Source organism: Canis lupus, chromosome 22 (assembly GCF_048164855.1).
Source record: "Canis lupus baileyi chromosome 22, mCanLup2.hap1, whole genome shotgun sequence".
In the NCBI taxonomy this organism is placed as follows: domain Eukaryota; kingdom Metazoa; phylum Chordata; class Mammalia; order Carnivora; family Canidae; genus Canis; species Canis lupus.
In genome coordinates this window covers 15,147,750-15,171,075 of record NC_132859.1, presented here as the reverse complement: position 1 = coordinate 15,171,075, position 23,326 = coordinate 15,147,750, and the positions used below count along the sequence as shown (strand labels likewise).

At 37.8% G+C, this 23,326-nt stretch overlaps 1 protein-coding gene across 3 annotated transcripts in view; it reads left to right on the top strand.

Moving 5' to 3' along the window:
• The window catches only part of RASA2 (RAS p21 protein activator 2), a 144,460-nt gene that overhangs the window by 23,086 nt on the left and 98,048 nt on the right, over positions 1-23,326 (top strand). For all 3 annotated transcript variants that reach the window (XM_072792477.1, XM_072792476.1, XM_072792475.1), the window contains one exon: positions 22,868-22,985. In XM_072792477.1, coding sequence (XP_072648578.1) covers positions 22,909-22,985 — 77 coding nt within the window. In that variant the 5' untranslated portion in view covers positions 22,868-22,908. The remainder of the gene's footprint in view (positions 1-22,867; positions 22,986-23,326) is intronic.

Below are 23,326 nucleotides of genomic sequence, written 5' to 3'. Positions count from 1 at the left end.
GCACTGTTCAGTGGAGCCTCACTGATTTATATAGCTGCAGGTTATACCATGGAACTACATATATATATTTTGGAATTGAGATGTAGAGTTGGGCTGTTGGCAGAAGGACTTAGCTCTCTGCACCTTCACCTGCTCCATAGCAAAGATACCACAATCAGAGATACCACTGTGACTGAAACTGGGACCTACAAATACAAAAACACAACTTTGTTTCTGTGCCTTAGAATAACCTCACTACCCAGATTTGGAGATTGATCATACAGTTGCTAGGAATGATATTGCCACTTTAACCATAGTGGAGGTATTGCATTTGGTACCTCTGTCAGTTTCTTGCTTTTGGAATTGCTTGGCTTATAGCTCAGGTCACCGAGTGTCTGCTTTTTAGAAAAAAAAGTATCAGGATACTTACATATGAAGTTTCTCCCCACCTCCCTCCGTTTCCTTGCCCTTCTTTTAGCTGGTATAATCTAGTGTTGGCTGACCTTCAGAACCCTACGAAGAGTTTTCTGTTTTCTGTTTCCCTGAAACTGATGTGGGTTTTACAGGGTGGGGGTTGGAGGGCTGGAGGAGTCATTAGCAGGTGCTAAAGTCACAGAAATGGGCTGGTGGTGATTCTGACAATGAAGATACTAGGGAGCTTGAGGGTGTGGGTAACCATGTCAGCTTTCCTTTTCACCATACTCGGGGATCTCAGAGGAAAGCCTGATGGTACCCACTAGACTGGAGAAGTACTGGCAGATTTCAGACTGCTATTTGAGAGCCTCTGATCGGGAGAGTTAGAGTTCCATAGGGCCAAAAGTAAGCCTCAAAGGAACATTCTTTTTCCTAGATCTAAGTAGGACCCTTCAACTCCATATCCTACCAGCAAAAAGTGAAGGTGGATTAGATTTATATATCTTTAAAAATTCTATAGATAACAGTCTACAATCTTCTTTAAGGGTTTCATTCCAGTATTCGTTAAATTTTTCATATCCTTCACAAGTTACAATAACTAGATGGACAGATTGAAAATCCATTTTGTGGTTGGTTTCGATCAACTGACATTAGCAAATCCAGTGTTGCTGATGGTAACATTTTGTCCTATATGTTGATCCTTAATTCCCTGAGGTCATTTTAGTGCCCTGGGAACCCATGGCTATTCCAAATGGTCAGCTTCCCTAATATTCAAGAGGCAGGCATGGTTGTTGAAGAGTTGTCATATGAACCCTTGATAAAGGAAATCAGGTACTCCAGACTCCATCCTTTGATGTGAATTGCCATGGAGTGAGTGGCAGGTATGCTTAATACCCGTAACACTTTTTCATTGCCACCCCCCCTCCCCACACACACACAAGCTAAATAGAGGGATTGGAGCTTTCTTTTTTGTACTTTCAAGTTTCATGCTGTTATTTTATGATGTCTTTTTGGTTACCACTTCTTGTTGTTTGCTCTCATCAAGTTGAATCAGCTTGTAATCAGAATGTAAGAGTGTTGCTGAAAGAGACCATGCCAACCTTGTTCTTGGTTTACCTGCTCAAGGGAGATCAGATTGGTAAGGGAGCCAGATCTGAGGATCTGTGTGAATATTGAGATGTATGGTACAGTGAGAGATCTGGGGGATCATGATGTGTCCCAGAACTCACTTGGTCTTCTTAGCATCTCTGGACCAAATGATGTAGGGATCTTTGGCAAAGTTGGATCTGAAGGGTCTGGTTAAGTGCTTGAGTTTGGAGGTTTGGTTAGTTTAGTCACCTGGATTTGAATCTTCCCTTAATTTCCAACTGTTGCTGAACTTTTTGTGCCTCTATATTATTTTTTTAAAGATATTACTTATTTTAGAGAGAGAGTGTATGTGCAAGTAAGGGGAGGGGCAGAGGTAAAGGGAAAGAATCTCAAGCAGACTACACAGTGCGCCGCAGAGCCTGCCACAGGGCTCGATCTCAAGATCCTGAGATCATGACCTGAGCTGAAACCAAGAGTCAGATGCTTAACTGACTGAGCCACCAGGTGCCCCACCCTGTGCCTCTATATTCTTGTGTGTATAATGGGTATAATAAAAACACCTATCTCACAGGATTGATTTGAGAATTAAATAAATCCCCTTCTCCAGTCATTTTTTCATTTTTTTCCCTTCTCTGCAGGAGCTTGGTCAGACATGGACCATTTCTTGGGAAGGAATAAATAGGAGATAAAAATTAATCTTTATCTGATGTTTTTGTCAAAGCTTACTGGAATTTCCAGGTCTACAAAGCTGATTAAAATCAGAAGGACTGTATTCTGTTTCATACATTGTTAGTTATTATTTTTGTGACTTTAGGCAGCTCACTTACCTTTTGAGCTTATCTTCCTCATCTTTAAAATAGGAATAGTAAAAAAAAAAAAAAAAAAAAAAGGAATAGTACTTCGTCACTAACCATTTTGTACATGTTGTTCCCTCTGCCTTGAAGTGTCTTTCTCCTTTCCTCCACTCCATATTTATGTCCAGGAACTCCTACACATCCTTCAAAAGCCTACAGTGTGTGATTTCCTGACCAAAGCATTCTTTGGGGTACCACTACCCACATCTTTGGAGAGAAGGTGTTAGGCCCTCACACTGCTGAGAAGTTGTAATTCCTTGTCCTTATTCTAGCACGTTTTATAGAAATCATGTATTTATATTCCCCAATAGATTGCAAGCTCTTCCAGGGTAGAATTCATTCTTTTTTTTTTTTTTTTTTTTTAATTTAAACTGTCCCAGTGTCCGCATATGCCTGGGACATAATGGGCCTTTAGAAAATGCCCTAATTCTCACTGTGTTATACTTAGGAGGATTTGAGATACTAGGTGTGAAACTGTTCTGTAAATTTTACAAATAAACTAGAAGATGATAATATTGTTGAAAGAAAACTATGTGGGTCTGTGACAGGAAGTCCATCCCTTTCAAAATCACAGTGCCAATTGAGCTTCCGTTTGAACTGATGCCAAAGTTGCCTCATTAGGAAAAGAATTACATTTTTCTAAATGCTCTGAGTGCTTATTATTATGAGATTTGAATATTGTTACCTAACTGTACTCCATGACTATTGTTACTAATTTGGTCCTGAGCCTGGAAAAGAAAAATCTCATTATCCTACTTGATATAGTATATGTTTTTGTTTGTCATGGAAGGTTTGAATTCTTTGGTAGTAAGGTATAAATCAAGACATTTTATTGATCACACAATAGAATTGAGAGGGAGATATTTAAAAGAATTTATTCATGCTAAGAGTTTATTACTATCAGATATTTGAAATTAGATGCATTATTTAATAAATTGAGGGAAAGATTACTAAAAGATTTGTTCATACTAAGAATTCATTTCCATCAAAAATTTGTAAAGACAAGTTGTTTAGGATTGAGGAAGAATCCATCTTTCAAATGGACAGAAATGAGAGAAAAGGGTTCTTTGTAAAAGTTCACAAAGCAGTCTGCTAATCATTTGCTCTGAGGAAGACAGGAGGTAAACCTCAATGAATTCATAGAGTTGGCTTTTTTTTTTTTTTTTAAACTTAGAACTCTTTGAATAGCTTCTAAGACTGTGGAAGTAATGTGGCTCAAGTGGCTGAAATAAAACTATCATTTTTTCCTTTAATCTTAGATGCCAATCCTATTTCCTTTCTAAGGTGCTTAATGAAATTATTTGACAATAGTATCAGATTACATGCTTTATTTACTAATAAAACTCTGTTCTCATTTGAGAGCTGCTAACAGTTTTGCTGAATAGTCATCACTAAATGTAAGTTAAGACACTTCATGTATATTAAGAAATTTTTATGCTATGTCTTTGGTTTTGTATGTTATTTCAGTCATCAAAAATCAGTGACTAAAATAATATGCTTTATAACGTTATACCAATTTTCATGCAAACATCAATGAACAGTAATTGACAAATTGTTATTGTGAACTTGGTTCTGGGAATATCATTAATGACAGAATGACTTTGGGCAAATTCTTTAACTTGGCCGACTCCCTGTTTTCTCACTTGTAAAATGAGAGGTTTGGATGTGGTCTTTAGCATCTCTTCTAGCACTAAGTCTTTGTTGCTTTTTAAATTGAACCATTTGCTTTAAGATGCTTTTATTTTAGGTGTTGAAGATGCATCAGATGCTTTTATTTTAATGCTTAAGTGTTTTTCTTATACCTATTTTGCCTAAGGTGCACTGTTTGAAATATTTTTCTAAGATTTATTAGATAAGATTGTTTGAATCTTTAAAAAAGTTTTTTTTATGACAATTTATTCAGCAGTACCTAATATCTGAGTGTCTATTAGAGCATTAGCCCCCTGGACTGTGGATTGAGCCAAGTGTGAATGGGACTGTGGATTGAGCCAAACCGTGAATGGGATGAAAAAGCTCTTACTAGTTCATCCTAAAGTCTGTACTAAACAGTGGTTGCATTTAGATACTGTATTCTTAGAGAATTACTAAATTTTAGAGCTGGAAGGTAGGAAACCTATTGTGTTCCCTCATTTTACAAATGAAGAACTTTGACACTCAGATACTCCAAGTGTTACACAATTAATGCCGTGCCTCTTGGGTACTAGTCCTTTATTGTCAAAGTTCTTTTTGAAATGCTAGGTAGAATGAATTCATGATTTGTATGAATGTTGTATATGTACTACATTTAATATATGAGGATTACATTGCCTATGTAGTAATATATCCAGAAGTAGCAATATATTTTCACTGGGTGATCTATACACTCTCATCTGTTTCTTTTTAAGAATTTTGTGAAGTGGTTAGGATTGGTGATGAAACTGTGCTTGTGACCTAGATGGAGATCAAGCCTGGTTGTTTACTTATTTATGTCCTGCTGTAACTCAGTCATGACTGCCTATCAGTTGTCACCTGTGAATTAAAAAAAATTCTGATGCCCAGGCTGTACTGTATACAGAATCAGAATCAGAATCTGAGGTGGTACTTGGACATCTATGGGTTTGAAACATTCCATCAGGAGTGATAATGGACCCCTAGGATGGAGAACCTCTGCTTTTGAACAGACTAGCCACAAACAACCTGAATGTTGACAACCTACTGTGTGAGACCATTTATTTATTTATTTATTTTTGAGAGAGAGAGAAAAAGTGTGCATGAGTGTTGGGAGAGGGAGGAGAATCTTAAGCAGGCTCCACAGGAGGCTCAATATCACAACCCTGAGCTTATGAACTGAGCCTAAATCAAGAGTCAGACACTTAATCATCTGAGCCATCTGGGGAACCCCTGTGTGTAAACATTTAAAGAGTACCAGTAGAGGGGGACCTGGGTGGCTCAGTGGTTGAGCTCAGATCGTGATCCCAGGGTCCTGGGATCAAGTTCCACATCAGTCTCCTCATAGGGAGCCTGCTTCTCCCTCTGCCTGTGTCTCTGCCTCTCTCTCTCTCTCTCTCTCTCTCTCTCTCTGTGTGTGTCTCTCATGAATAAATAAATAAATCTTAAAAAAAAAAAAAAAAAAGAGTACCAGTAGAAAGTGTGGTATGATTACAGGGAGGTTCTTATTTATTTGATTATTTTTTTTAAAAAGATTTATTTGGGGTACCTAGCTGGCTTGGTTGGTTAAGTGTCTGCCTTCAGCTCAGGTCATGATCCCAGGGTCCTGGGATTGAGTCTCACATGGAGGTCCCTGCTCAGTGGGGAGCCTTTTTCTCCCTCTCCCTTTGCTTCTCCTCCATGCTCATGCTCTCTCTCTGTCAAATAAATAAAATCTTAAAAGAAAATATTTGTTTGATTAAATAATGCAAATAACTGATACAAAACTGAAAAGGTACAATAGAGTATACATTGAAACATAATTTTTTTTTACCTCTGTTGCCCCTAGCCATTCCCTCTCCAGAAGCAAGCATTACCAGTTTCTTGTGTATGCTTACAGAGATTATTTAAGCATTTATAGACATAAATGTAGGAGTGTAAATGTATCTCTCTCTCTCTCTCTCCCCCCCCCACATACAAATTGTAGCAAAAAAAAAATACGTTGTTTGCATCTTGCTTTTTACACTTAACAATAGTAGCTTGAAGATTTATGGTATCCATATGTATAGGGAGCTGCCCTCCCCCCCTTTTTAATAGCTGCTTAATATTGCATCATCTGGATATACCGCAGCTTATTTAACCAGTCCCCTATTGATGGGAATATAGGTTGTTTCCGGTTTTTGCTATTACAAACAGTACTACTGTAATAAATAACCTTGTAGTCAGTCAGTCATTTTTGATAGGAGTGCATGTGTCTATCTGTAGGATAAATTTGTAGATGTTAAATTGATGAATTGGGGGATGCCTGGGTGGCTCAGCAGTTTAGCGCCTCTTTTGGCCCAGGGTGTGATCCTGGAGTCCCGGGATCGAGTTCCGCATCGGGCTCCCTGCATGGAGCCTGCTTCTCTCTCTGCCTATGTTTCTGCCTCTCTGTCTCTGTGTGTCTCATGAATAAATAAATAAAAACCTTCAAAAAGAATTGACGAATTGGTATGTGTATTTTTATTATGGAAAGACAGTGCCAAATTGTTTTCTGCAGAAATTATACCAGTTTTGCTCCCACCAACAATGAATGACTGCCTGTTTCTTTGCTCACATAGTGTATATTTTAAAACTTCTTGATCTTTACTCGTCTCTGTGATGGAGCATCTGATTTGTAGTTTTAATTTGCACTTCTAAATGAGGCTGAGGATCTCCATATTTTTAAGAGCCATTTTTATTTTCCCTTTTTTTGTGAACTTATTTATTTTGCCTTTTTTTTTTTTAAGATTTTATTTATTTATTCATGAGAGACACAGAGAGGTAGAGAGAAGAAGCAGAGACTGAGGCAGAGGGAGAAGCAGGTTCCATGTAGGGAGCCCGATGTAGGACTCGATCTAAGGTCTCTAGGAACACACCCTGAGCGGAAGGCAGATGCTTAGATGCTTAACTGCTGAGCCACTCAGGTGTCCCATTTGTCTTTTTTTTCCTACTGGGTTATTAGTCTTCTTACTGATCTGTGGGAATGTTTTATGCGGTAAGGAAACTGGCTATTTTTTTAGTGGAAAGATGTTTAAAAATTTAGATGCTTTGGCTGATGCCTGCATTTATGCTTGAGGAGTTGACTGTGAGATCCAGTGAGGGCAGTTTGTTGTTTTCATCTGCTTATAGAATTTCTGATGTTAGAAGAGAAATGGAAAAAAATTTTTGAGGAAAGATAAGTGAGGATTTATAAACAAGGGTTAAGAGACAAATAGTAGGTTGTGAGAGGATATTTGTGGTAAATCCTATTGACAAAAAGAAAACACTTGTGTAACACTTATTCTGTTTCAGGGTACTGTTTTTAAGCATATTAAGTAATTTAATCTTTATGGTAATTCCATAATATTTATTATCCACATTTTGCTGGTGGGGAAACTGAGGCATAGAATAGCTAAACTAAGTAACTTGACCAAGATCAGACAGGTAGTAAGTGGCAGAGCTGTCATTCAAATTGAACAGACTGGCTCTCGAGTCTATCCTGTTGCTCCTAACCTACTATGCTATTTTGCCTCTCTATTTGTTAGTATCTAGAATATATAAAAGATTCATACATATTTTAAGAAAAGGGCATTAGAAAAATCAAAGGTATGAATAGACATTTCACAGAAAGATAAAAAAGTCAACATAAGAAAATACTGATGAGATACAATAAAAATCTAGGAATGTTCATTTTTAAAAGCCATCAGTTTGTTAAAAAAAAAAAAAAAGCTTGTTAATTTCAGTATTTGTTGGGGGTTTAGGAAAATAGGTAACTTTCTTCATTGTTGCTGTAAACTTAAATGGGTAAAGCAACGTTAGAGAGCATTTTGGCAATATCTGCTAAAAATCTAAGTATGTATTCCCTATGCAGTTCTGCCCTACAGAAACACTTGAATATTTGCAAAAGAGGCATATACAAAGGTGTTTAATGTTGCCTTGTTTGTGAAACAAAGAACTAGAGACAACTTAAGTGTGCGTTGTGGGAAGCGGATACACAATATGTTAAAATAAATATTCTATAGCTGCTAAAAAGAATGAGGTGTGTCCAGAGTATGAAAGGAACAAACTTTAAGACCTATTGTTTAGTACAAAGAGCAAGTTAGAATAGTATGTGTTTTTTCTTTTCTACGTGTATATGGGAGAATGCACAGAAGAGGTGTTTTGTTTAAGATTATTTTCTGAGAGAGAGTGAGCACGAGTCGGGGGAGATGCAGAAGCAGAAGAGGGAGAAGTAGACTCCCTGCCAAGCAGGGAGCCTGACACAGGACTCCATCCCAGGACCCTGGGATCATAACCTGAGCAGAAGGCAGACTCTTAACCAACGAAACTACCCAGACACCCCTAGAAAGAGGTTTGAAAGGATGTACAACATCGGTTACCTTGGTGGACAAAGTGAATTAGCCTTGCTTACAATGGTTTAATTTTCTATAGAGTATTTATGTATTAGCTATGAAAAATACCTTTGTATAAAAGAATTTAATACTATTTTATTCATTTTTAAAAAGATTTTATTTATTTATTTGAGAGAAAGAGCACACACAAGCAGAGGAGGATGGGACAGGAAAGGAGAAGCAGGCTCTCTGCTGAGAAGGGAGCCCAGTTCCTGGTTTGATCTCAGGACCCTGGGATCACAACCTGAATGGAAGGCAGACACCTCACTGACTGAGCCACCCAGGTGTCCCAAACTTGACACAATTTTAGTCCAAGCTCTCTTGTTATACTGTTGAAGACTGTCCTACCTACAAAAATAAAGGTAGCCATGTGTTAGGCTTTGGTAACATTTTGAGTGCCCCTAAAAGTAAAGTCAACTTTTATGTCAAGTTTTTGAATAACCTTTTATTTTTATAGAATTTCAAACGAAACTGTTCAGGAGCAATATAATAAAATCCCATATACTTTGCCTGTTTTCACCAGTTTTTGTGTTCAAAAAGTTGGCTTTTTATTTTTTTATTTTTTATTTTTTAAAGATTTTATTTATTTATTCATGAGAGACACAGATTTTATTTATTTATTCATACCTCACAGAGGCAGAAGAGACATAGGCCGAGGGAGAAGCAGGCCCTCTGAGAGGAGCCTGATGTTGGACTCGATCACAGGCCCTGGGATTACGCCCTGAGCCAAAGACAGACACTCAACCACTGAGCCACCCAGGTGTCCCCAGAAGTTGTCTTTATAATAAAGTCAGTGTTTTGCTTCAGATGAATGAGGTAAAAAGAATAATTTTGATCCTGTAAATTTTATAACATTTGTGTGAGTGGTACAGAGCCTTTTAGTTTTGAATTTGAACAACTTTATGTAAAATATTCTTAGTGGATAGGGGAAAGTGAACTAATATTTTTGAGTATATTTATTCTTTTCCAGGTACTGTGTTATTGCAAATTATTTCATTTAATCCAAATTCATGAAAAAGATTATATACCAACAAAAAGGGTTTTTGCTCAGGGTTTAAAAGGCAGTGCCAGGTTTTCAGAAGGTCTGTAAGTTACTGAAGTCCCTATGGGTTTGTCTACCAATTTGCTTGTCAGGTGGCATATTGGAAAGAACTGAGGAGTATATTTCTGTTGTCAAGAAGTTGATAATTATCCCTAAATTGGTTATGGTCTAATGTAATGGATATTCAATAAAATTAGAATGTTGGGATGCTATAAAAATGTATCTTTAATATTGTTTAGGGGATTTACAAAAAATGTTACTCTTCTGTGACTATGCTTATGTGCTTTTGTCTGTGCTTGTAAATGGTTCTCCTAGAACACGTACACATGCATATACTTGTACATGCACATTTGTAAATACAACTTATTTATAACTGGGTGCCACTTTTTTTTTTTTGAAAAGTAGTAGATCATAAAGAGTCCCAGGATGCCATTACCAGAAATAGCTGTCATGTCCTGTATATGTCTTATCTGTGTAGCCCTTAGTTTTGCCACCACCAGGCTTTTCATTTGCTTGCCATACTACACTCTGTTGGTCAGCTTAGAAGACTTGCTAAGCTTCATGTAGCTGTAGGAGCCATTGACCTGTACTAAGAGAGATTCCTATCATATGTTTTTCAAAGTTTGGTTTGCTACCTGAGAAGTGGGCTTTAGGGAGCTTAGGAATCAGCACACGTTCAAAAGTGAAACCTGAAGTGGGCAAGACAAACCACAGGAAGATCCTGCCCGCAACTTGGTGACGTATCTGTATAGCCCATGGACACTTCCTGGCAATACCTTGCGAAACTTGCCTTTTTTATGTACAGTAGTTTCCTAACTTCTTGTTCTGACTAAACTTCAGTGAGAGGTAATTAGTATGATAACAATATAGATAACTATGATAACTGTCATGCACATGACTTGGATGATAACTGTCATGCACATGACTTGGATGAAACAAGAGCTCCTCTCCTACTTAGGTTCTGTAGACTTTTCCACTGAGGAGTTACATCTTACCTACTAGGACATTTTTGAGGAGTTTCCCTGGAGTTTATACTTTAACCTTGTCTTTATGCCATCTCAAGAATTGTACTTACATGGGTATCTGGGTGGTTCAGTTGGTCGAGCATCTACCTCTTGCTTTTGGCTCGGGTCATGATCTCAGGATCCTTAGATCCAGCTCTGCTTCGAGCTCCATGCTCAGCAGGGAGTCTGCTTGGGATTCTCTTCCTCTGCCCCTCTACCCCACCTCTCACTCTCTTTTGAATAAATAAATCTTTTTTTAAAAATTGTACTTAACATGTTGTTGATGTTTTATAGCCACAAAACAAGTTCTTTGCTCAGAGTCTAGGCTAAACCTCTAAACTCTGTTGGATTCCTGGAGCCTTTTGCCCATTCAGGTGCTTACTCAGTTGTACTACTTTGCTTTTTAGGCATGTTGGTGATTACACAGTGTTTTATTTTCATGGAGGAATAGGAGTTCAGTGTTTCTGAAACTATTATTCCTGATTTCTTTAACCTTCCATGTTAATATTATGGTGCCTGTTGTTAAGCAGAACCAGATTTCTGTTAGGAGTTATGCAGTGCGTTGATTTTTTTTTTTTTATGATTTATCAGTTAAATGAGATTATAGAATCTCAGGTTTTATATTTTAAAGATAATTATCATTTACTGGGGGTGAGAAAAGTTGCTGACAATCTGATCAGTTATCTGATCATGTTAACTTATGCATTGAAAAGCCCTACCCTACTGTGTAGGAGATATACCAGCAGTCACCATTGCCTGTTGGTACCATTCCTCATCCTGTTGCTGAATAATATCACAAATATCTAACTTTCTAGGGGTACTTTCAAGGTGACAGCTAAGGAGGGAAATAGCAGCAATGTAACCTTTTTTCTCCCCAGTAGTTTTTAGGCACCTCCCCCACTTTTTGTTACCACACACCAAAGCAGTCTGACATACATTAAAAAGAGTGAATAGGAGATTCTTTAGAACGTCATGTGTGATTATGACAGTTGTTCTTCTTTTTAAAAAAGATTTTATTTATTCATTCATGAGAGACACACAGAGAGAGGGGCAGAGACATAGGCAGAGGGAGAAGCAGGGACCCCGGGATCGTGCCCCAAGCCAAAGGCAGACGCTCAACCGCTGAGCCACCCAGGTGTCCCTATGACAATTCTTGTGTAAGATTTCTTTATCCTAAATACAAAGTATTTATTAGATACAAAGAAATCAAATGAGGGGCACCTGTGTGACTCCAGTTGGTTAAATGTCTGCCTTCTGCTCAGCTCATGGTCTCAGGGTCCTGGAATCCAGCCCTGCATCAGGCTTCCTGCTCAGTGGGGAGTCTGCTTCTCCCTCCCCCTCTCCTGCTCATGTTCTCTCTCTCTGGCTCACTTTCTCTCTCAAATAAATAAATAAAATCTTAAAAAAAAAATCAAATGAATGCTAAATGATAATACAGCATGTTGAAAACATAGTTTTCTGCAACTTTTTTTAGTAATCACCTGACCTCACTAAGCCTCAGTTTCCTCTTCTATGAGTTGGGAATTACGGTTTTCTAATCTTCCTAAGGGATCATGAAAAGATTGGATGACTTCAGTGTATTGCCTGGCACATCATGCTGTAAAGTGTGAGGCTGTAACATAAGCAGCAGTGGTACTTGGTCAAGTATATTTTCATAGCTTTGTTGATGAACAATTTATTTATGTACATCTTTTATTGGAGAAATGAAAATCAAACTTTAAGAATTCGGAAGACTTAAAAAAAAAAGAATTTGGAAGACTTTATGATATGCTAATATATAGGGTTGTCTTAATTATGTATAATTAAATAGCATAATACTTTTAAAAATGTTTTTTAAATTTTTATTTATTTATGATAGTCACACAGAGAGAGAGAGAGAGGCAGAGACATAGGCAGAGGGAGAAGCAGGCTCCATGCACTGGGAGCCCGACATGGGATTCGATCCCAGGTCTCCAGGATCGCGCCCTGGGCCAAAGGCAGGCGCTAAACCACTGCGCCACCCAGGGATCCCAGCATAATACATTTTAATTTTAAACTAAACTTGTCAACCATAAGGCTGTTTATATTTTTAAGTATATCATCTTCTTTTTTTTTTTTTTGAATGTTAACAATAAAGTTTGCATATTTTTTTTCTTATCCCCATGGAAGTTCTAATCGTACAGCTTGTGGTTCCCATTATTAGAACATCATATCCAGAGTCACTCAGGCCAAATTCTGTGAATTCTATCTCTCTAGTAATTCTTCCAGTTTTCTTTTCCTCCCATTACTCTTTTAGTACCTTAGTTTAGGCCCTGTAACTGTCAGTAATTTTCATGAAGCATGGATCCAACCACGCAGAAACTTTTAGAGAACCTGTTGACTACTGAAGAAAGTTAAAACTTTCTAGCTTGGCATTTCAGATTCTTTTGATTCCACCATTTCTTTAATTTATCTCTTTTTATTCCCCTTTCATCTCCCTTTATGCTTTAGCCAGTTTGTACTATTCATTGCCTCTTGAAGGTGCCCCTCTTGTTCCCACCTTCAGAACTTGTTTATATTGTGCCTTACTCCTGGAATGTTATCCCTCCACCCCCAATTTCTGTATTTTGAAAAAAAAAAAATGACTCGGAAGAAGTTATTATGAAGATTGTGAAGTAATGCATATGAAGGCCCTTAAAAATATTACTATATGTGATGTATGTATTAATTTATTCAGTGAATGGTAGCTATTATTATGATTCAGCTTTCCTCCTACCCCAAATAATCTTTATTTTAGGATCATCTCTTTCAGGACCCTGGTGTGCAGTTTCTCTAGGGGTTAATCCTCCTGGGATCTGCGTTGGTTCTTAACTTTGTATCCTTTGAAATAAACTTGGGCTTCAGGGTACCTTAGGATAATTTCAGAAAAGGATGGTTGTCTATTCCTCTCAGTACTGCTGTATTCAGAAAGACATTACAAGTGAAGAAGAAAGCTTTGGAATTTAATTTCAGTCATATCACCTTACTAGCCATGTAACTGTGAAGTGTTTTTGATCTTTGTTTTAATTTGTAAAAGAAAAGGGTAATGCTTACTTCTCAAGGTCGTTGTACACATTGAGATATTTGAGAAAATATTTGGCACTGTCTTGGAACATCTGACTACTTGATCAATATTTGTCTTTTTTTGTTGTTTTCTTTTTTTAACTTACTAAGTATTGTCCTCCTCTGGAACACACACAAGCACATACAAACCTACAAGTATAAATGCATGCACATACACCCCCTAACATATGAACACATATGTGTCTAGAAGCATATATACCGAATCTCTATCTACTAGCTTAGTATTTGGAATTCTAGGCTTATGTAAAATTTATATGATACGATCTGGATACTAGCTTTGCATAGAACCATTGATTTTGTACACAGAGAGTTGGCCATCTTTTTATTTTTGTTAATCTAAATTATCTTATCAGTTTTGACTCCTAGTGGTGTTTATCTTCTTGGTTTGAACTGTTTACTTTTTGACAGTGACTGAAAGCACTGTTTTCTATAAAATATTTACTTGTCTCCCTCTTCCTTCGGGTATTTATGCAGAAGTTGCCTTCTCAGTGGGACCTTCTGGGCCATTTCCCTCCCACCCCCACCATTTATGTGATGTTTCCTTCCTGCTTAACATTTAATTACTAACACATTTTTTACTTATTTATTGTCTGCCTATTTGTGTTAGCTCAACAAGGACACAATTCTATTATTCTCACTATTGTATCTTTAGCATCTTAGTGAAGGTACTCAGTAAATATTTGAATGTGTGCATTTCAGGATTGGTTTGTTTTTGATATGGTATCTTTATATTAAACTGCAAAGATTCTGATATTTAGTGCTTTTAATAAATATGTACAGGAAACTTTTTTTTTCAACTTTTGGTGCAGTTGACATAGATCAACTTACATCAACTGGAAAAAATATATATGGGATTTTATCATTTGTGACATGATATCAGAACTTCCTTTTTTCCATGCTAAAATTCTATACACATACACACTCATACTTACTAATTAGATATTTCATTATCTATTGTAAGCTAAGCATGGTACTAAGAACCGGTGCCTTTCCTTAAGAAGTTTGTAATTCAGTGGATAAATGTAAAGGATTCTCCTTCGCTGGTTCCTTCTCCTCTCTACTAACTCAAAATGGTTGGAGACCTTTAAGGCTGTATTCAAATCTTTTTTTCTTTCTTATCCATATTTACTCTCCTTGTGATTTTTTTTCTCCTTTGATCTTGTATAGGATTGCAGTTTTATAAATATTTTGTGCTTGCTGATGATTCTCAAATTTTACTTCAGCCAGGACTTCTTTGTCCTCTTGACATCTGCATTTGGATGTGTAATAGGCATTTCAGGCTTAATATGCCCAATACAAATTCTTGATCTCCTTCTCCCAAGAAGAGGCTCCTCTTTCTGGAAATGGCATCTCTGTTTTTCCAACTGCTTAGGCTAAAACTCTTAAGAAGTAAGTTTTCCTTAACGCCTTTTTCTATCATGCCTACATCCAAAATATAAAACATCCTATTGGCTCCATCTTCAAAAATATGCTCAATTTACCACTTCTCTCCATGCCAGGACTGCTTCCCTGGTCTAAGTGATCTCTAATCAAGATCACTGCAGTAGTCTACTTTCCTGCTTCCACCCTTTCCCCTCTGCAGTGATTCTTCTAAAATAAACGTTAGATCATACCATTCTTCCGCTTAAAATCTTTCGAGTAGCCCCCCATGTCACTCAGAAAAACCCAAGACTTAACTATTTAATCTGCTTCCTCTCTCACCCCTACCTCATCTCTTACTGTTTCCTACCTCTTCCCACTTTGCTTATTGTTTTGCAGCCATAGTGGCATCCCTGCTATTCCTTAGTGTGCCAAACGGTCCTTTCTAGGACCTTTGCATGTTTTATTCTTTCTGCCTGTTCATCTCTTTTCCCCAGATGTCTATCTGCATAGACAGGCTCATTTCCTCACTGACGTCTTTCAGGTATCTGCTCAGATACCTTAATAGAAAGGCCTTCCTTGATTCCTTGTATAAAATAATATTGCTCTCCTCCTCCTCTTTACCCTTTGGGTCTGGCACTCCCTAACTTTCTTCATACTTTTTCTTCCAAGGGAATAAATATTAAGAGTTTGTGATGTTTGTTACCCCTCTCTAGATTGTACAACAGTTCCATGTGGGCAGAGACCTACTTTTATTCATTGTTACATCCCCTGCATTTAAAAAAGTGCCTAGCATGTTGTAGGCACTTAATTTTATTTGTGAATGAAGTGCAACAAGCGCAATACAAAATGATCATTGTATTTAAAGTACCTGTAAGATGCAATAGGAAATAGAGGGAATGACTACCTAGGAATTGAGGGAAGAATTTACAAAGATATCTTTTAAGTAGAGCTTTTTGAAGGAAAAAAAAACAGTAAAAGCATTCTATACAATGAAAAGCATTGCAGATGTACAGAGGCATGAGAGAACACAGTGTTCAAGGAACCAAAAGTACAGTACTGTTGGAGCATAACTTGTGGGGGTAAAGATTAAGTAAGTAGATGAGGCCAAACATGTAGTAGACAGTACCAGACCATGAAGGATCTTAATGCTAAACATAGGAATTTTAGATTTTTATCCTGCAAGGTGGGCAGTGGTAGATAGTATGGAGTCATTGAAGACTTTTGAGAAAGGGGGATATGTATGTTCACATATTAAAAAGGCAAGTGGAAAAAAAAAGTAAGTGGCAACAGTATGAAGGATGGAAATCAAAGCTAAGCTCTGCATTTTATTTAACATGTATGTGATGTTGTAATATACACATGATGCAGAGAGACAGTTACTATCATGTGAATGGCAAGAGGCTATTTTATTTTATGGTTGGACAAAACCACTGATGTGTAGTGTGAATGTTCACTTCTTGGCATACTTTCAGTACATCTGTGAGGGAGAAGAAATGCCTGGTGGAGGATTAGATTATCAGTTATGATTTCAACAAGAAAGGGTGGTGTTACAGTATAAAAGATGTTGTGCTTGAAGGTCAGCCTCCTTTCTTCATAGAAAAACAGTTGTCAATAATATACCTCCTGATCTTGATTCATTGTTGAAGGAACTAGTGACAGTTATAGATATAATCAGATTTGTACTATTTGCTATAGGACCAATACAGCTACCTTTGTAGGACACATACCTGCCTTTGCATATTGCAGTACCCTGGCATGCACAAAACTTTTAAAAAGAGGAATAAGCGGGCACCTGGGTGGCTCAATTGGTTGAGCATCTGCCTTCAGCTCAGGTCATGATCTTAGGGTCCTGGGATCAAGCCCCCTCCCCCCCCCCCCCGCCCCCGTCAGGCTCCCTGCTCAGCAAGCAGGTTACCTGCTTCTCCCTCTGCCACTCCCCCTGCTTGTTCTCTCTCTTTCTCTCTAAAAATGAGTAAATAAAACATTTTAAAAATTAAAAAAGATAAGCTAAAAATTAGCTTTCCTTTTTTTCATTCAGATTCAAGTAAACCTATTTCCATTATTACAACTATCTTGCTTAAGTATCATATCTTAGCAATATAGTGAATGTCTTGAATACTTTAATCCTATTACTTTAGGGTCAAGATTTGTGTAAATTTAAGGATGAGATGGAGGTACCTGAAATGGGCTACATGGTATCAATATTGAGAATTTGGCACTCCCAAATTCATGAATATGTACTGTATTATTGAGCATATTTTAAAAAACACATCCAAATACTGCAGTAAGACACAAAGAAATATTTTCAAAGTCGGACACAGCAATACAGAGCATTAAGATCCATTTGTCTGCATTTCCCAAGTCAAAGCATTTGCTTTTTGAGTGTGCTGTGCTACTTAACTCAGTAATGAAACAATAAAGGTAATTTTCAGTGAGGTATTGCTTAATTTCTAAGTCTGTTTGATCCAGATAGCCACATGTAGCTAAAAGATTTACCAAAATCTGATGATCAGTAATATGAGGAAGTTTCTAATTTGTTAGAAATAAGGGGAAAGAATATAGACCAGTCAGGATTAGGTTACAGAATCAACTGTAGTCTAAGCAGAAAGAGATTTAGTAAAGGATTTTAGGGGGACCTGGGTGACTTGGTTAAGCGTTCCACTCTGGATCTCAGCTCAGGTCTTGATCTTAGGTTTGTGAGTTCAAGCCCTGTGTTGGGCTCCACATTGGGCGTGGAGCTGACTTTATTTTATTTTACTTTTTTTAAAGATTTTATTTATTTATTATTATTTTTTTAATATATATTTTTAAATTTATTTATGACAGTCACAGAGAGAGAGAGAGAGAGAGGCAGAGACACAGGCAGAGGGAGAAGCAGGCTCCATGCACCGGGAGCCTGACATGGGATTCGATCCCGGGTCTCCAGGATCGCGCCCTGGGCCAAAGGCAGGCGCCAAACCGCTGCGCCACCCAGGGATCCCTAAAGATTTTATTTATTTATTCGTGAGAGACATACAGAGAGGCAGAGACACAGGCAGAGGGAGAAGCAGCCTCCATGCAGGGAGCCCAATTTGGGACTCGATCCTGGAATGTCCAGGATCACGCCCTGAGCTGAAGGCAAACGCTCATCCACAAAGCCACCCAGGCGTCCCTGGAGCTGACTTTAAAAAAATTTTTTTTTTAAGTGGTTTATAGAATTTTTGGAAATTCTGACTAAGGAAACAGACTGTAGTTTAAACTTTCATGAATGAAATTCTAAAGCCACATTGCAGCTGAGCTACTAAGGGAGGTACTACCTCTTTTAGGATCAGAAAGGTACCTGCAGAATTGGGAAGCTGTACCTTTTAGCTGCGTGTCTGAGAACCTTGCCATCTCTGCTGTGATCAGGAACCTGCCACTATTAGGAAATAGCCGTGAGCAAGAAGCCATCTTCATCTGTAAGTTGTTGTTACTGCTGCTGGCTCTAGACCCAAGCCACACCTGCTACAACCTGTATGACAGAATGGAAGTCTTGTGCCCTTCATGTTGATATCCATAAAACCTATGACTGGATAGAGGGACTTCAGAAAATGCTGCTGCACAAAAACTTGGATCTCTCCATGATAGTAATTACTAGTAGCAACAGCCTAAATGCAACCTTCCTTCACTTCTGCTCTCCAGATTTCTAGCGAGTAGATCTGATTGGTGGAATTTAAATCATATCCACAACCCTAACTGCAAAAAAGGATGGGGAATGTAGTTTTTAGCTTTCTAGTCTGCAGTTCAGGAAATCATATACCAAAGGATGCTGAAATGGATGATGGCCACTGATCGACCATATCTACCACAGATACAGACCCTGATGCTCCTTAAAGCTAGCCATTATCGAATGGGCTATGTAAATAAATTGAGAAAGATTACAAATAATACTAATAGACAACATTGAGAAACTTTTAGGTATTTGTTTAGTATATTTTTATTATTTTATAATGTTACATTAAAAATATATAAAATTTGTGCTCTACCTACATGATGAATTTAGTGATCTGTGGCTGCCAAAAGTTTCTTCACATTTAAAGTGTTGATAGTGGGTGAAAGAGGGAATGACAAAACTGTCAGAATGGGTTATCTAAACTGAGGAAAGATTGGTGTTCTCAAATATTGAAGCATGGTCAAGTAAGGAGGGAACTGACAGTCATTTGATTTATTTTTTTTTTTTTAATTTTTTTTTTTTTATTTATTTATGATAGTCACAGAGAGAGAGAGAGGCGCAGAGACACAGGCAGAGGGAGAAGCAGGCTCCATGCACCGGGAGCCCGATGTGGGATTCGATCCCGGGTCTCCAGGATCACGCCCTGGGCCAAAGGCAGGCGCCAAACCGCTGCGCCACCCAGGGATCCCCAGTCATTTGATTTAATGGTACTTAATGTTATTAGTGTTCAAGGGGCACCTGGGTGGCTCAGTCAGGAGTCTGACTGACCCTTGGTTTTGGCTCAGGTCATGATCTTGTTGTGGGATTGAGCCCTGCTTCAGGCTCCACATTCAGCACCAAGTCCACTTGAGAGTCTCTCTCTGCCCCTCCCCCCACTCACATGTGCACATGTGTCTCTTTCAAATCAGCAAAAGAGATACATGTGTCTCTTTCAAATCAGTAAATAAAGTATTAAAAAATATTGTTAGTGTTCTTGAAGGTTCTGATAAAGGAATAGAAACAGAGGCCAATTGCAAGTTCAGGTTGTGAGTAGGAGGAAATGGATTGGAGCAGAGGTTATAGAATAAGTTTTCAAGGAACAGTAGTTGTGTTTCCTCCCTCTCCCCCCCCCCTTCCTTCCTTCCCATAATTAGAACAAAGGGTGGCCCTATGCATATACCACACATGACACAAGTACAGTCTTTCAAAGTTCCTCACTTTTGTCTCTGTATGGCACACTGTAAAATGTGTGCTATTAAAATAACTTTCTGCTTAGAGATAAAATGGTTACAACATTTTTTCATTAGTTCTCTACCCATTTATTACTTCACTTTCGATTATTTTTGTATAAAGTGGCGGTTATTTTCATTTATGTTTTTTATAAAGCGTCAGTTAATTACTATAAAGTTTTTATAGCTGACTTAATCAGCATATTTGTATGATTAGATGAAATTACCTTTGGTGTGATTTAAACATAGGTTAGTGACAGTACAGATTATGATAACTGGTTTTATAGGAAATAATGTTGAGTGTGTTTCATATATTACATTGACCTTATGTTTTCTACTAACTCTAAGCATATCTGATGATGTCAAGTTCATTAGATTCTGCATGTTCTATCTCCTTTAAAAAGGTGGGTGGTGGAATAGGTATATGTTTATACAGTGTGGTTTTCACAAGCTGCACATATGTGAATGAAATAGGAACCTGTTCAAAGGCAGTAATTTAGTGTTCCAGATTCCCTTATTAGATATAGAACATGTTTATTAGGATTTAATTCTAAATTTGTTTATGTTCTAGGCTGTTTATGGTAACCTAGTTGGATTTTTGGTTTTAAAAAAACAGCACTGTGGATTATACTGAGAGGAGACATCAAAGAAGAAGGAAAGACTTAAAGGAGAAGAAGGTTGAGAGTAATGAAAACAGAATTGGTGGACAGTGTTGTGGATGAGAGGGAGGGAATGGGGTAAAGAGAGCACAGAAAAAAAGATGAGATTTGGATAAGAGAAGGGACATCTAGTCTTTAGGAAGAGGAGAATAGATGGGTACAAATTCAAATATATACTAGTTTTTCCTGTTAGGAAACTGGTTTATTTGTAAAGGCCAACCCATATTAGGCAATTTTTAAGTCGTTTGAAAGATTCCTGATTCTGACTTAAGATAAACATAAGTATGTTTATTCTGGTTAAGTGGTAACTTGATTTTTTAAAATCTCTCAATGATACACTTAATGAGTATCTTGTGCTTTTCCACTGATTTTCTCATTATAATAAAAAACGGTTTATTGAGTTTTTCATAGGTGCTTCTTGATTTTTTGATAGGCTTTGTTAAAATATATTGGTTTAAATAGCCTTTAGTTTTAAATTTGATAAGCAGACAGAAATTTGAGTTTATCTAGCCCAAATTGTCATCAGGAAAGCTGTGCTTTAATGATTTGTCTGAAGCCATTTAGACACTTAGTAACAGAGGTAAAACAGGAATGTTAGTTTCACAATTCTTAGGGCAGTGTTATTTCCCTTGTGCTAACTACCTTGCTTCCTAATTTAGTACACTAGTGTCTGATTTCAGCACACACACTTTTCTGTGTGCTTTTGGACTGTGAGCATCTCAAAAGAACTTCACCACTATACTTACTGGCTTCTTTAATATTCATTCTAAAAGCATTTCTCAAGTATCTACTGTATGACAGTAACTATTTTAGACTTTGGTGATTACCAAGTTCTCAGGCCTCAATGAGAGTACCAGAAAATAAACACGTAAACATTACCAGTTTCAGATAGTTATAAATGCTATCAAGAATACAGAGAAATATACGATGGTAGCAGGATTATTTACTTTCGACAGAATAGTTAGGGAAGGTTTCTCTAGGGAAGTGACATTTAAGCTGAGACCTGAATGCTAAGCAGAATAACCATGTGAAGCCGAGGGTTAGAGCATTCCAGGCAGAGGCCCTAAGCTTGAATGAACTTGGCATGGTTGATGAATGGAAAGAGGGTGACCACTGAGACGAGTAGGAAGAAAAAAAGGTCAGAGATGAGAGGGCAGTAGGGCAGTGTAGACCATGAAAGTGGGAATTGAGAAATGGGATTGTATTCTAAGTGAAATGGAATGGCATTGGAGCAGGGGAGTGACTGCTCTGAAGAATATGTTTGAGAAAATCACACTGTTGGTGGAGAGTAGGTTGTGGGGGATTGCCAGTGAAGGCAAGGAGAAGTGGTTGGATTTGAGATCTATTTTGAAAGTTTGCTGGATTTACTGATTGGATGTGGGGGAGGTTTTGGGAGGATGATGAGAAAAAGAGAGGAAGATGGTGGTAGACTGGGGGAAGAGCATGTTTTAGTGGAGGAAATCAGATGGCTTGTCTGAGACTTATTAAATTTGAGATGCCTGCTGGATATCCAAGGAGGCAGTTGGATATTCACATCTAGGGTTGAGGAGAGATCAGGCCTGGAAATACAGACCTAAGAGACATCAGCATTAACACCATGCTGAAGGAATTTCCATGGGGGAAAGAAGAGAAGGTGGTCTAGAACTGGGGCCCTGAAGCACTGCAGTATTTAGAGGTGAGGAGGGAAAGTAGGCAGAGGGCCAGGGTATTAAAGGAAAGCCAGAAGCATTGGGTTGTGGGAGATAAGAAAAGGACATTTTAAAGGAAGGATATTAGTGTTCATTTTTACTAAATAGTTCCACCAGAGCAGGTATGACGAGGACAGAAATGGTCATTGGATTTGGCAATATAGAAAATGTTGGCATCCCTCTCTAGCACAGTTGCCATGTCAATCACAGAGTTAGAAGCTGGACTGGGGAGAGGGTTGAAGAATGGACGGAAGGTAAGAAATTGGAGACAATGACTAGAAATGATTGCTTTTGAGAAGATTTGCTATGAAAGGGAGTCTAGAACTAGAATACCACAAGAGAGAAGGTGGAGTCAAGGGGGATTTTTTCCTTTCTGTGCTTTTTTTTTTTAATTGGGAAATATTAAAAGCTTGTTTATGTGCTGATAAGAATGATCACTAGAGAGGAAAATTAATGATGATACAGAAAAGGGATTCATTGTAGAGTCAAGTCCTTGAGGTAGCACTGGTGATTGGGCTGGAGAGCAGTGTGGGGATTGCCCTTTTCTAGAAGCAGGGCAACAATGATATAATATGACCTCACAACTCCCCTTTACATGCAGATCCTCTCTTCAGTCTCACTGGATCAAGTTGATCATCTTTCTGTTATCTCTAGAGGGTTTTTTTTTTTTTTTTTGTGCTATAGCTTGCATGTTCTTTTGGATTGAATTCATCCTGTATAAATTTGAACATGAAGCAGCTGGTGATATTTAACACCAATTTCAATTTTTGTGCCAACAGGTGAAGCGAAAAATTTATTGCCATATCTTGGACCCAACAAAATGAGAGATTGTTTCTGTACCATAAATTTGGACCAGGAAGAAGTTTATCGTACCCAAGTTGTTGAAAAGTCTTTAAGGTTTGTAAAAAAAATTAGTAAATTATCTTTCATGATACATATTGATTACTAAATTTTGTACATTTTCCAACCTGTAATCATCAAGAAGACTTTCTTCATCTGAGACTTTTCTTTTACATTCTGGATTTGTTTTTAGAATTACAGAATCTCAGTGTTTGAAGGAGCCTTGATATTTATTGAGCTGGACTAATCAGCTGCCTTACAACTGCTTGATTCCTTCTGACAATTATAGTTGACAAGCGGTCATCTGGCATTTGCTTAATGATGTTTATTCTAGAGACCAAGAAGTTCATTGCCTCTTAAACAACCTATTTGGTCTTAGAACTATTCTGACTTTTAGA